Source organism: Aotus nancymaae, unplaced genomic scaffold, assembly GCF_030222135.1.
Source record: "Aotus nancymaae isolate 86718 unplaced genomic scaffold, 86718_ANA_hifiasm-v0.15.2.pri h1tg000058l, whole genome shotgun sequence".
In the NCBI taxonomy this organism is placed as follows: Eukaryota; Metazoa; Chordata; class Mammalia; order Primates; family Aotidae; genus Aotus; species Aotus nancymaae.
In genome coordinates, this window is record NW_026988472.1 from 51375955 (window position 1) to 51389659 (window position 13705).

Here is a 13705-nt window from a genome sequence, read left to right on the forward strand (position 1 = left end):
GGTGGAGGTTGCAGTGAGCCAAGATTGTGCCACCGTACTCCAGCCTGGGTGACAGAGCAAGACTCTACTCAAAAAATAAAAATAAAAAATAACATCTATCTGATAGATGTACAGTGAAGATTAAATAGACGAATCCACTAAAGCACTTAGAATCATGTCTGGGATCCATGAGACTCATCAAACACCACCCCATATCCACACCTGTAACACCTGCATGTGGCCCACAGACACTGCCTTCTTCTTCACTTCAGTGCAACGGGATGTGCTGCAGAGCTCCCTTTGTCTCTGCCTCTGATGTGACAATGTGAAGAGCTCTCCCTGATACAAGCTCTAATGGATGGCCTGTCCGATACGGCTTTTTCTTAGCAGTTACTGACCCGATGCATTTCCCTTGTCTGATAAAATGCCACCAGTGCTGCCAGTGCCCTTTCCTGAATTATTTCAAGCTTGGCTTTTCTCAGCCTCTTCCTATAGTACTTGTCACCTTCATGCACATCAGCCTGAGACGCACTAGACAAGGGTACTTTCAAACCTTGCTGCAGAATGTCTTCAGATTTTAACACAGAGCCTACACTTTGCATTAACGGCATAGTTTACAACCTGACTTCGAAAGAAAAGCACAAGATGCAAGAGTCTCATGAACTAATTGGAAATATTAAACACAAGTTGCATGGTATTATTTCAAAGGTTGCTGAAGTAGCTTGGCTTTAAATATTATGTCATTGTTTAATCTTTTCCTAAGACTAAGATCTGATCAACAAAACTAAAATATTGCATCTACTAGAGTACCGTACAGGCATTATTTTAAAAGTATTTCAAAAGTGACAAAGTTTATAGGGAATTCAAATATAGTTTGAAATCTATTATCCTCATAGAATCCAGTGAAACAAAATGGAATATTTCAAAAAGAACCTTGATATTTAAGTAATAACAGCAATAATTATGTTTGTTATACAAATTAATCAACTGTTTTTTCACTCATTTATACTAGAATTGCAGAATCACTTATAATCTAATCAATTCTGGGCCATGACAAATTGATGGTAGACTCCACTATATTTTTATCTTTAAATTGATCTGACTTCCACCTTCACATAGCTGATAGTCTTTGAAGAATTAATGCACATGATTTCTATTTATAACAGTACCAGTAAATCAAAGCATCTTTCTGAAATCCAAAGAACTATCATGTTTTTGAAATCCAAAGAACTATTATAAAATGTTTGCAGCTTGCGCTGTGCACCTGGAAAAGCTGCAGACAATCCACGCCAGCCCATGAAAGCAGCCGGGAGGGAGGCTGTACCCTGCAAAGCCACAGGGGCGGAGCTACCCAAGGTTGTGGGAGCCCACCTCTTGTGTCAGCACAACCTGGATATGAGACATGGAATCAAAGGAGATGATTTTGGAACTTTAAGATTTAATGACTGCCTTACTGGATTTCAGACTTGTATGGGGCCGGTAACCCCTTTTTTGGACCAATTTATCCAATTTGCAATGGGTGTGTATTTACCCAATGTCTGTATCCCCATTGTATGTGTGAAGTAACTAACTTGCTTTTGATTTTACAGGCTCTTAGGCAGAAGGAACTTGCCTTGTCTCTGATGAGACTTTGGACTTGGACTTTTGAGTTAATGCTGGAATGAGTTAAGACTTTGGGGGACTATTGGGAAGGCACGACTGTGTTTTGAAATGTAAGGACATGAGATTTGGGAGGGGCCAAGGCAGAATAATACAGTTTGGCTGTGTCCCCAACCAAATCTCATCTTGAATTGTAGTTCCCATAATCCCTCCTATATGGTAGGTACATGAAGTTCTTAGAAAACTGATACACAGTTACATGGCAATGTTTCACCTTCAGGAAGATGTGGGTAGTTTTTAAGCTGCTTGCATTCTAATTAGGAAAGCTGATGTTTCCTTCATTGGAAAGGCTCCCATTAAACACTTGACAAAGTAAAATATTCGTACATTACAATCACTTTATTCAGAGTCTACTACACAAAGATATGGTATGAAGTAACATTGGCTTGAGTGATCTCTGGCAACACAGAACAGGTTCACAGTGTTGGAAAACAAGAATGCTCAGAGTCTCAGAAAGCTGAGCTCTAAAGACCCTTCACAGTCATGCTGTCCCAATAGGTTTCGAGTTGTCATGGATGACATCAAAGAAAAAAATTTTCAATGCTATCTATTGAACCACAGTAAAAAAGACTTTATTCAGGACCATCATGATGGGTACAGGGACCACAACAATGGGGACTTGCAGTAGGGGAGAAAGATTGGGCTCAGCTCTGAATACAGTATGGGAAAGTGGGCATTTACAGACAGGGAACAGGGTGAGGGGCAGTGGATGGAAGATTACCAAGAGGAAATATCAGGAGGTATTCAGCTAAACTGACCTAACGGGATTCTAGCTGAAGGCAGCCCAGGTGACCAGACATCACCTTGGGGGTGGTGGAGGCTGTGGAGCCTGATCAGAGACTGAGGAGGAACAGATATGACGGGTTGGGTGCTCTTGCTAAACGACTTAACAGACTTCTTGCCAAAACTGGATTTTATAAGGAAGTCCCCAGATTGGGCCTGGGGAAAGGTTGAGGAGCTTGGCCAAAGTTTGGCCAAGTGGAGAATCTTTGTCCATGAAGCCTGGGATGGATGTGAGGTCTGTAGAGGTCAGACAGCTACAATTTAAGAGGTTTTGAGCATTTGCATCACACATCACATTCTCTGGGTACTAAAGAGAAGGCAACAAGGCTTTAGCTCGTAGAGGCCTCCACGTGATGAGCATGTTTCCTCTTGAGCATGTTGGCTCCCTATGGCCATGCACTCGCCAGCAGCCTCTCTATGGATACTTTTTGTCATTTTATTAGAATAGCTGGGTTGAATGAAAGCCGATCCTAGTCCCAATACTATGCCCTTCTCACTCCAACTTCTTACTGCCTCCGGGATTTGTTCCAACACTGGTTTGGTTTTCCTAAGGAATCCAGTTGAAAGAAAGAGAAGCGGGTAATATTTTTCAAATCAAATTTGTGCCCCAGGCGTTTGTAGAGCAAAGCAGCTGCTTCACCAGGGTAGGATCCCTTCCCCAGGGCCCAGTAAGACTTTCATGGGCCATGAAGGCAAAACATATTAAATATGTTTTAATATAAAAATATATAAAAACATAAACCATATTAACATACTATTTTATGACTATGTTGGTGTAAATGCCAATATGATTTCCAATCCCCAATGTTCATTTTCTTTTCTTCTGATTATAAAAGAAATTAAAACATTTTTGTAGGCCCCTAAAAAGGCCTTAAAGAGTATGCCTGATGGGTAATAATCTGGACTTTCCCCACTCTTGAATCATCAAGGTCAGGGCTATTTTATGTCTTATTCCTCTCTGCATTTCTCAGCCTCCTTCTTGAGCTGAGAAAGTTGATGAATCTTTGCAGAACTGGAACTTGTATTCTTCATCACTTGACATCAAGCTGGAAATATAGTAAACATTCCCCACATTGTTGAATTCAATCACATTAGAAAGCATGGTATTAGTGCACAGCATTTTTTTTCTTTTTTTTAATTGCATTTTAGGTTTTGGGGTACATGTGAAGAACATGCAAGATTGTTGCATAGGTACACACATGGCAGTGTGATTTGCTGCCTTCCTCCCCATCACCTATATCTGGCATTTCTCCCCGTGTTGTCTCTCCCCAACTCCCCATCCCCCGCTGTCCCTCCCCTATTTCCCCCCGACAGACCCCAGTGTGTGATGCTCCCCTCCCTGTGTCCATGTGTTCCCATTGTTCAACACCCACCTCTGAGTGAGAACATGCGGTGTTTGATTTTCTGTTATTGTGTCAGTTGGCTGAGAATGATGGTTTCCAGGTTCATCCATGTCCCTACAAAGGATGCAAACTCATCGTTTTTGATGGCTGCATAATATTCCATGGAGTATATGTGCCACATTTTCCCTGTCCAGTCTATCATCGATGGGCATTTGGGCTGGTTCCAGGTCTTTGCTATTGTAAACTATAGTGCATAGCATTTTTAATTGCCAAGGAAAATTTTATTTTAACTTTGCATCACACTGCCACATATGTACCTATGAAACAATCTTGCATGTTCTTCACATGTACCCCAAAACCTAAAATGCAATAAAAAAACCCCACATTCTAGGTAATCCTTTCACCTAATACAGATTCCTGTGATAAGGCAAATACTTGTTTTTGTGTGTGTGTGTGTTTCCCCTCCACTCTTCATTGTATGACCTTCAGAAAAATCAGAGAAGTGGGCTTCCATTTTTGAAAAAACAGGGCTTTCTTAGTCCCATAGATAGGTAGATTGCAATTTTGCTTTTCCTGAAGCATTGCTGACCTTCTAAAATGATGCCTATGTATATATCATTAATCTATTTGCTTAACTTTTAACATCTATGTAATGTTAGAAATATAATAATTTTTTGAAACAATTTGTTTAAAGCTTCACATCCCACTAAGGTTTGGATATACAACTCCAGAGGTAATATGAATGGGATGCTTTGTAAACATGTAGCCATGCCTTCCAGCTCTGCAAAAAGAAACAGACAAAAAACAAAACTATGCCATAAAGAAGGTCTGTGAGGTTTCTCCCGGACAAAAGAATTACAATTTCCTGCTATACATTCAAATCAAAACTTTCAGATGGTAAATGGTTTGATATCTAAGATGATTATGGTTACCACAAATCAACCGGATTTCTAAATGCCCTGAAATGTGATCTCAATTATTTTGAGGCACTTTTAAACTCAATACATTTGCATCTAGAGATATATTTTATCCTTCATTTGCTGTTAACTTTTTACAGATTAAATAGTTCTAGACACAAACAGCCATTCATATAATCTATAAAAGCTCTTCAAGTTATTTAATCCTGCAGCATTCCCATATCATCAAGTATTTTCAGAAAGTCTTACTTGCACTGAATATGTTAGACTTTGAGTAAATATTGTCATCTTATAGCATAAGTTTATAACAGTGCCTTTAAATAGTTTCCACGTGATAGTATCAGTAGCAATCCTAACATATCATCAGTAAGCTAGTACGCTCTCTAAGAAGAATGTTTTCTAAAGCAAAAAGACAAATTCTCCCACAATTTCTGGAATGAAAAATCCATGTTAAAAGGAAGAATCCTTTTTACTTTTCAGCTTTCAACAATTCTGGGGTTAGGGGGTAGGAATCACTTCTTTCTCTTTTTTTCTTTTTTTAAAGAGAAGCAAAATGAATGCCTTAAATAGAAGAACTTAGTGGGTAACTGGGGAAATGCTGTTGAATTCTCCCAGCCCAACAGTACCCGCTTCCTGCTCCAACTTCCCAGGGTTGGGGGTAGGGATAGAGAAATTATAGCCAACTTCCAGAAAGCCCAAGTCATGGCTAGCATTCTCTGCAAACCATTGTAGGGGGTACAGGTGTTCCATTCACATGCACTGTCTTGGAATTGAGCAAACTCTGGGCAAATAGAAAGTGGTCAGACAAATCCACAAAAGAGATGAATGCATAGACAGGTGGACGGCAGCTTCTCTCGATTTTGCCATAAAGGAATCCAATCACATTGTTGGGGAAAGTCTTGTATCTGAAGAAACGATTGCACTTTACATTCCACAGGAGCTTTTCCTCAGGATGGGCTGGTGGTTTAGACTTTGAAACTATCTCCAGCTGTGCCACTATCAGGCCCTCTCCTAGGCGACCAGTTATGAGTTTTCCCTGACTTGTGGGATTTGGGGAAAATAGGATGAAAGCAAAATTGTTCATCTCATTGTGAATTGGAAGCAATGAAACTTCTCAGCCACAAAACTTGCATACACGACTGCTCTCTGATGACTAACTTCTGCCTAAAACTAAAGGAAATCATGCTTATGTGTATAGATCATGAATTGCTTGTGAGTGATTTTTGTTCCCCTCCAAATATCAGAGACTTTCTAGGCCAATGATTCTGAATTACATTAGAAGAGATTCCCTGAACCATAGCATCTCCACAGTGGACTTTTAATTCAGAACTTCCATTCTCCCAAAGAAAACAGTGGAATCCAAGAATAATAATAGAAATTATGGAATGGAAGTCAGTTCAGGAGAGATTTGCCTTGGGATTTTTGTTACCATAAAATTTTGCAAAAAAAAAATCATTGTGCAAACAAATCTATTTGTGAGCTTCTACTGTTTTTACTTAAATAGTGATAAGCTTCTAGGTCCCTATTTTAAAATCTTAACCCTCTTGAGGAAAGAAATATACTATATGTGTGCGTGTGTATGTGTGTGTGTGTGTGTGTGTTTATGTATGCATGTGCATAACTATATATATGATGAAGAGCATTTGATATGTGTTCTAACTATACCAGTAATAATGACTTCCCTTCCAATAATGAAAGTGGAACTTAATCTCATCTATTATTCCTAAAGAATATCTTTCATTCACCTTAAAGTTACTTATATTTAAATTACTAAACTCTCTTTTATTTGATTGCCTTTTTTATTATGCTGAGGAATCATGGTGGTTATTGCATCACTTCAGATTATAGAGTAAATGATAACGTATACTGTTGACATACATATTTGCTGAAGGGTGAGTAAAGGTACCTCCTGCACCTTTCTATTGTAAGATTGCCTTCTGCACCTTTTTGTCATCTGTCTGTGCTGGTATGCCTTGTAAATGCCCCTCTAGTCATTCTCTTTCCATGAGTCCAAGACTCTGGACAGAGAAGGCATAAACCTACCATCTTCCTCTCTGTATACTACAGATCTTATCCCCCTTGCCCCTCCAGTTGAGTAGCTGTTGAGCTCTGGCCCAAGCCTTCAGTTAATAAAATAGAGAATGAGTCCAAATCCAAGGCGTGGGCGGAGTTAGCTTTCCCTAGTGCCACTCCCAGGTGTGTGTTTATAATGAAGATGGTGAGCTTTGCCACATGCATCTGCCTGGTGCCCAGGCACAGCTAGTGGCTCAGTCTTTTATCCTGTTTTTCTCTGTCGCATTGGCAAGATAGGCCGGAGGAGGGACAGCACAGCTGAAGCCAGGGCTTCCAAAGAAAGTTGTCCCATGAAAACTGGTTGGGCACCTCTGGCAGGGTCTTGGTGTGTCTGTCCGCAGCTTCCTGCATGACTTTGAGGATTTTGTGGAACCGGGGCTCAGTGGCTGGAGTTACTGGGTTTCTCTCTCTTGGATCTTTGGAAATATCAAAGAGTAAAGGTGGGTCATGATGGGTGACATAATTCCCGGAACAGAAGCACACGTGTGTGGAAAAGCATCCATTGGAACCGACGGGGTCAAAGTTGGGGGTGAAGAGAAAGGCCTTCCAGATGGATGTGCCTGTGGTTTAAAAGGATGGAAATTGCATTAGATATGAAGCACCCTTGCATGTACCACAGATGAAAAAGTGATATGGAAATTATGCCGCCATGTGCTTTAAGAAGGTGAAGACATCATAAGGCTGCAGGCACAATGTTCATATGTATAGGAGAGATTATGAAGCCACATGTAGACACTCACACACACAGCCAGCGGGAACAGCCTAAAACTTGCTAGGACCTCAGTTAACAGTTTATGTTTTCAGTTTCCAGAAAGCTCAAAAAATGTCAAATCAAGAATTAAATGAACTTTGAGAGGCTGAGACGGATGGATCACTTGAGGTCAGGAGTTCGAGACAAGCCTGGCCAACATGGCGAAACCCCGTCTCTACTAAAAAATACAAATATTAGTTGGGTGTTGCGGCAGGTCCCTGTAATCCCAGCTACTCAGAAGGCTGAGGCAGGAGAATCACTTGAGCCTGGGAGGCGGAGGTTACAGTGAGCTGAGATTCTGCCACTGCACTACAGCCTGTGTGATAGAACAAGTCTCTGTCTCAAAAAAAAAAAAAAAAAAAAGAATTAAATGAGGGTCAGGTGCAGTAGCCCATGCTTATAATCTCAGCACTTTGGGAGGCCAAGTTGGAAGAATCACTTGATCCTAAGGGTTTGAGGCCAGCCTGGGCAACACAGTGAAACCCCGTCTCTATAAGAAATTTAAAAAAGAAAAAACCAAGCTGAGTGTGGTGGCATGTGCCTGTAGTCCTGGCTACTCCAGAGGCTAAGGCAGTAGGATTGTGTGAGCCCAGGTGGTTGAAACTGCAGTGAACTATGCTCATGCCACTGCACTCTAGCCACACACACACACACACACACACACACACACACACACACATACACATACACAATAAATAAATATTAAAAGAAGAATTAAATAAGGCTAGAAGTGGGAGTGAGGAGAGATTACAAATGGGGAATGGAAATAATCCTTCGGGACGAAGCAGATGTTCTGAAATTAGATTGCTCAACTCTATAAACTTACTAAAAATCTTTAAATTACAATATAATGGTATACAATGTATACCTTTAAAAGCTGTTAGAAATTCCAAATTAGGGGAATTCATCAATGCCAGAATAGGATGGTTAGTTTTTAAAATGTAAGTTCTTTATTTCAATAAACTCCAAAATACTAAAATTGCTAGGAAAAACTGACTTACAAACAAATGAATAATTATGAAATAATTGATTCATTCCTATTTATCAGACAATGTTATTTTGTGAGGAGCTGCCTGCTCTCACACACCTAAGAGAGGCCTAAACATGTTTCCTGGGTAGGAAAAATGTGGCAGGTAAAAACGGAGAATTAAAATGCATGAACTGACTAGAATCAGGTGCAGAACGTGAATGCCCTTACAGCTTTTACATAAAACCAAAGAGACATTCCTCCTAGGAAGCACCCCACCCACGTGGAAGTCATCCTGATCATTTGTGCATATAATGACATTGATGACTTTTGTAATTATAGACATTTCATGATCATCTGATCAAAATGCAAAATAGATTAATGCAATTGGTTTAAACCACCAGTCACTGGGTCTGTGTTGTCCCCAAATCGCCCCTGACCTTGGACAAGGTTATTGATGGGAAAAGTCAGCCTCTTCGTGTGTGTGTGTGTGTGTGTGTATGTGTGTGTGTGTGTGTGTTTTAAAGCTGAGAAAGACAGGGGAAGCAAGGTGAATACGTTTAGATGAATATATTAAAGAAGATTCATAATGAGATGCCTGCAGTCTGTGGCGTAGCTGACTCTGCGAGGCAGGACATGACATCTGTGCACTTTACATGGGCTCAGTGCACCTGCTTCAGAAAGATAAGGTCAAGCTGACACACAGACATGCCAGGCTGCAGGAAGAATTCCGGGACTTGGTTACCATCTCCAGCAGAGTTTAAAAAGGCAGCAGGTAACCTTAAGATGCTTCCCATCCACTCCTCTCATCCCACACTTGCTTCCTGGGTATAACAGATTTCCTTCAGAAGCCTTTCTGGAGACAGGCTGACAGAACCTGCTGTTTGCAGCCACTTAGAATCCTTCATCAGGGTCAGCCAAGAGAGAAAGTGGTTACACAGAGAAGCGAGCCAGGAAGCCCCTTTTGCTGAGGCTCCCAATGCTGCAAATCTAGAGGGCGTTTTGAACTTGACATTCGAGTCAAGCCTCTGTGTATTTAAAACCCCAGGAGAATGCAGTCTCCCCGAATAAATTCATGTAAAGAGCCTACATTTTCCACTTGCTTTTGAAAGCCACTCACACAGATCCCTTCATTACTAGCTGAGCACGATCCTCCCCAGATGTGAGCTGGAAGATCAGATTGATGTCAGGCCCAGTCAACAGATGCAGGCACCCTGGCCCGGGGGGTGGGGGCAATGGTGTTGCTGGGTAGTTCAGACAAGGGTAGAACTAAGAATTAATTATTCTAAAGGATTATTTAGCATGTTCTGGGGTTCCTTGTCTTTTTATCCTTTCATCTGGATTTTTAAAATCTTTTCATAAAAAGGTAGATTGCTTAGTCTTTGTGCTGTTTCTCTGGATCACGTTAGATTTACTCAAATGAGAGAAACAGAACTGCATATTTTATTGTACAGTGGCTCACAAGATAACAATCCCTACTTTGGGAGCTTGTTCTGTTATTCATTAGGAACCCAGGAATTGACATCTCCAAAGGTGTCATTTCAAAGATAAAAAGTACAACTCAGTCACTAGATAAAATAGAAGGCACCTGGCATAGTCATCTTTTTTTATTTAATTTATATTTTTGATTTGTATTTTCTAGAGACAAGGTCTTGCATTTTCACTCAGGCTGGAGTGCAGTGGTATAATCATAACTCACTGCAGTCTCAAACGCCTGGGCTCAAGCAATCCTCTTGCCTCAGCCTCCCAAGTAGCTGGGATCACAGGTGCATGCCACCATGCCCAGCTATATTTTAAAAATTTTTGTAGAGATGTGGTCTCTCCATGTTGCCCAAGCTAGTCTTGAACTCCTGGGCTCAAGCAATCATCCTGCCTTGGCCTCCCAAAGCACTGGGATTACAGGTGTAAGCCACCATGCCCAGCATCATCTTATATTTTTCATAGGTATATTTAAGTCCTGTATTCCAAAATTATTTTGATAACATACTTCATCTTGAATATCCTCATATACTAGAAAAATGTTAAATTTTTAAATATATGTTTATTCGCTACTGTATTTTAAAAATTATTGGCTGGGCACGGTGGCTCAAGCCTGTAATCCCAGCTGGAGGCTGAGGAGGGCAGAACACCTGAGGTCAGGAGTTTGAGACCAGCCTGCCTAACATGGAGAAACCCTGTCTGTACTAAAAATACAAAATTAGCCAGGCATAGTGGTGCATGCCTGTAATCCCAGCTACTCGAGAGGCTGAGGCAGGAGAATCGCTTGAACCCAGAAGGCAGAGGTTGCAGTGAGCCGAGATTGTGTGATTGCACTCCAGTCTGGTAAACAAGAGAGAAACTCCATCTCAAAAAAAAAAAAATTGTCATCTACTGCTCTGAAAAAAGACTGTTCCTCTCTCAAGACTGAAACAGATAAATATTTTGACCAAACTGGGAACTTAGATTCATTTATAACTGAGATCCAATGACCTGGAAAAGGAATTGTTAAATTTGATACAAAGAATGCAGGGAAATTAAAGTGGACAGGTTTTTTTTAACTTGTTTAAGTAGTCTAAGTAGTGATAAGGACAATAATTCTACTGAGATTTTTAAAATCCTTCCCCAAATTAAGAAAACAAATTGTCACAAGTAATGGTGAAAGCTATCAATGACATATGACACAGTACTGTTATGTCACTGCGCTAGAACAAAACGTTTAGAAAATCATCACCCATCTGGTGAAACATATTTTCATATAAAAGCACCACTACAAAATGTGACTCAACTCATGAGACAAGAAAGTTTATTGTCATTTGACAAAAAGGCAAATAGAATTTAAGTGAGAAAAACTTGATGCCTAAGCCAGAAACTGATTCAGCATCCTCCACGTAGGATCCTAAAACAGCTATCTTATTAAAAATAAACTAAGCTATGAACAAAGGGAAATAAAGACGTCTCTGAGATCCTTGGGATTTCCTGGGGACTACAGGGGCTTCTGACCCTGGAACAGGAAGAGACGTGATTTCTATTACTTTGCGTTACAGTAACTCAGCCACGGGAAGTGGGAGCCCTGCAAGGAAGTCCCCAAAATGAGCACATGTGCTCCCAAGGACAAAAATAGAGAGAGTGCAAAGAACTTTCGTTACATCATAAAATCTTCTTAAAAATCAATCTTAGTATCTAGCAGAATCTCCCTGTTAACCTCTTCAAGTCGGTTTGTGGCAGCCAGGTCTCACTACCACAGGCCTCCATGACACCTGTTTCAGCAGTGACCGAGTGGTGAAGTTAAATATTAAAAGCTGAGAGAGCCAGCACCCTTATACAAAGGCTGGGACGTAACAAAAGCCCACCAAGAGTTTTGCCCAGGCCTCTCCTGGGCCTTGAAGCATGACAAGGTAACAAAGGAATTCTTAGCAGGACCCATTTAGAATTAAACAAGTTTTACTGGGGGTCTGAAGAAACTTCCCAGACCTCCACAAACAAGTTTTATTGGGGGTCTAAAGGAACTCCCCAAACCTCCCTCATTTAGCAGGAGACAAGAAAACGGTAATCACCACAGAACCTGGACTCATCTAGATTAGTACATTTACTAAGGCTCCAGAGGAAGGTCTTCAGGACTCAGACCTTAGTTATAGATTAGAAGAAGTTAATGACTTATGTCTTTAGATTAATGCACACTTACATGCAGACATACAGCTTAGAAGGTATATAAGCTCCAGAAAAGTGTAATTTTGAGTTGGTTTGGGCAATATTTTCCAGGCCTTCTCCCTATACCCAGTTACAGAAATCTCTCTTCCTCCCCAGTTCGTCTGCATCTTGTTGTTGGGCTGTGAGAAATAGCAGCCTGACCCTAGGTTTTGTCCGGGAACAGGGTCAGGCTACATCACCTACAAATTCTAACATCATCTTCCTGAAAAGTGTCCTTGAAGCTTCATTCTGTCTTTATCTGAAGGGCCCTGAGTGCTTCTGGCCTCTCATAATGATGCAAGCTTCTCACATCTTGTGCTCTGAATGCTGTACTTAGAGCAGTCACAACACTCCATGACACAGCTGAGCACAATTCGGACCCTGGGACACTCCTTTCCAGGCCTCTCTGAATGTTTAAACTGCTGCCTTGCAGGAGTCTCAGAGCCATCATGTGAGACAAAACAAAGCCATGCCTGGAAAGCCCGTCTGGCACAAGTAAAGACACTGTACACGTGATCGACACTCAGCGGCATCACACAATGCGACTGTGCCATTACGGCCCCTGCTTCTAACCCAGAAGCGGCTAAAGCAAGGTGCCCCCAACCTAGAACCCTGAGGTCACAAAAACAAGACTATGCCTTTTTCCTGGGGACAGTGAACTCTGCATAATCTAAGTGCTCCAGAACACTTTCCAGCTTCCTTGAAATCAGGGAGTCTGCACGGCCTCTTCTGGCCAAACGTGACCAGTGTCTTTTCCCAGCCACAGCACAGAGGAGCATCTCTCCTGCTAGTGATGTTCGAGATGAGGGGGCCTCTGTCAGAGTGGTCCCTGACAAACGGATGACAGAACCCTCTCCTTCTAGACTCTCACCTTCCCACCATGGACACACATTGAATGCGCAGTTATATCCCAAACCTCTGGCCGTGTTGGGAGATGCATTTTGTGGTCATAGCTGCAGTGGGGTGGACGTGCTACTGATACCTGGTGGGGAGATGCCAGGGATACTACCCAACAGTCTACAATGCACACGGCAGCCTCCAGCACAGAGAATCATCTGGCCTCAAATGTCAATAGTACCCAGGTTGAGAAGCTCTGTTCTACAGCAGGAGTGAGAATAAATGTTTGCCATGCTAAGCCCCTGAAATGTCAGGGCTAATGGCTATCACAGCACAACTTCGTCACTCCCTGTACATGAACCTCTGAGCTAAACTATAAAATAAGACAAACTTTATATTTGATAAAATAAGTCAGAAGCTGGATTGAGACAGACGGTATTCACAAGTCTCTAAGGCTTGGTGATAACCTGCATGAATGAATGAACAGCTCTAAAGGACAGAACAGGGACCAAAGATCGAAGGGCAGTATAGAAGGAGCAGAGATAAACAGGTAGAGTTGCTGTGCTCTTCCAAGAAAAATATGATGGAGAACGGACAGTGCCAGAGGCCTGGACTCTCTTGTTCCAGGATGATAGCAATGTCTTTATAAAAGAGTTAGATGCATTTGCCTTTCTTAGCCTGATGCTGGGTGAGACTTGTATAGACAGTAAGAGGAGACGTGGGGGGTGGG

At 41.5% G+C, this 13705-nt stretch overlaps 1 protein-coding gene across 7 annotated transcripts in view; it reads right to left on the minus strand.

The window, feature by feature from the left end:
* Positions 1-13705, minus strand: part of STS (steroid sulfatase) — a 527011-nt gene that overhangs the window by 325669 nt on the left and 187637 nt on the right. For 2 of the 7 annotated variants that reach the window (XM_012437565.2, XM_021674463.2), the window contains one exon: positions 4797-7314. The exons of the other annotated variants lie outside the window; for them this stretch is intronic. In XM_012437565.2, coding sequence (XP_012292988.1) covers positions 6941-7314 — 374 coding nt within the window. In that variant the 3' untranslated portion in view covers positions 4797-6940. Of the gene's footprint in view, positions 1-4796; positions 7315-13705 lie in introns of those variants that run through there. 7 annotated transcript variants of the gene reach the window in all.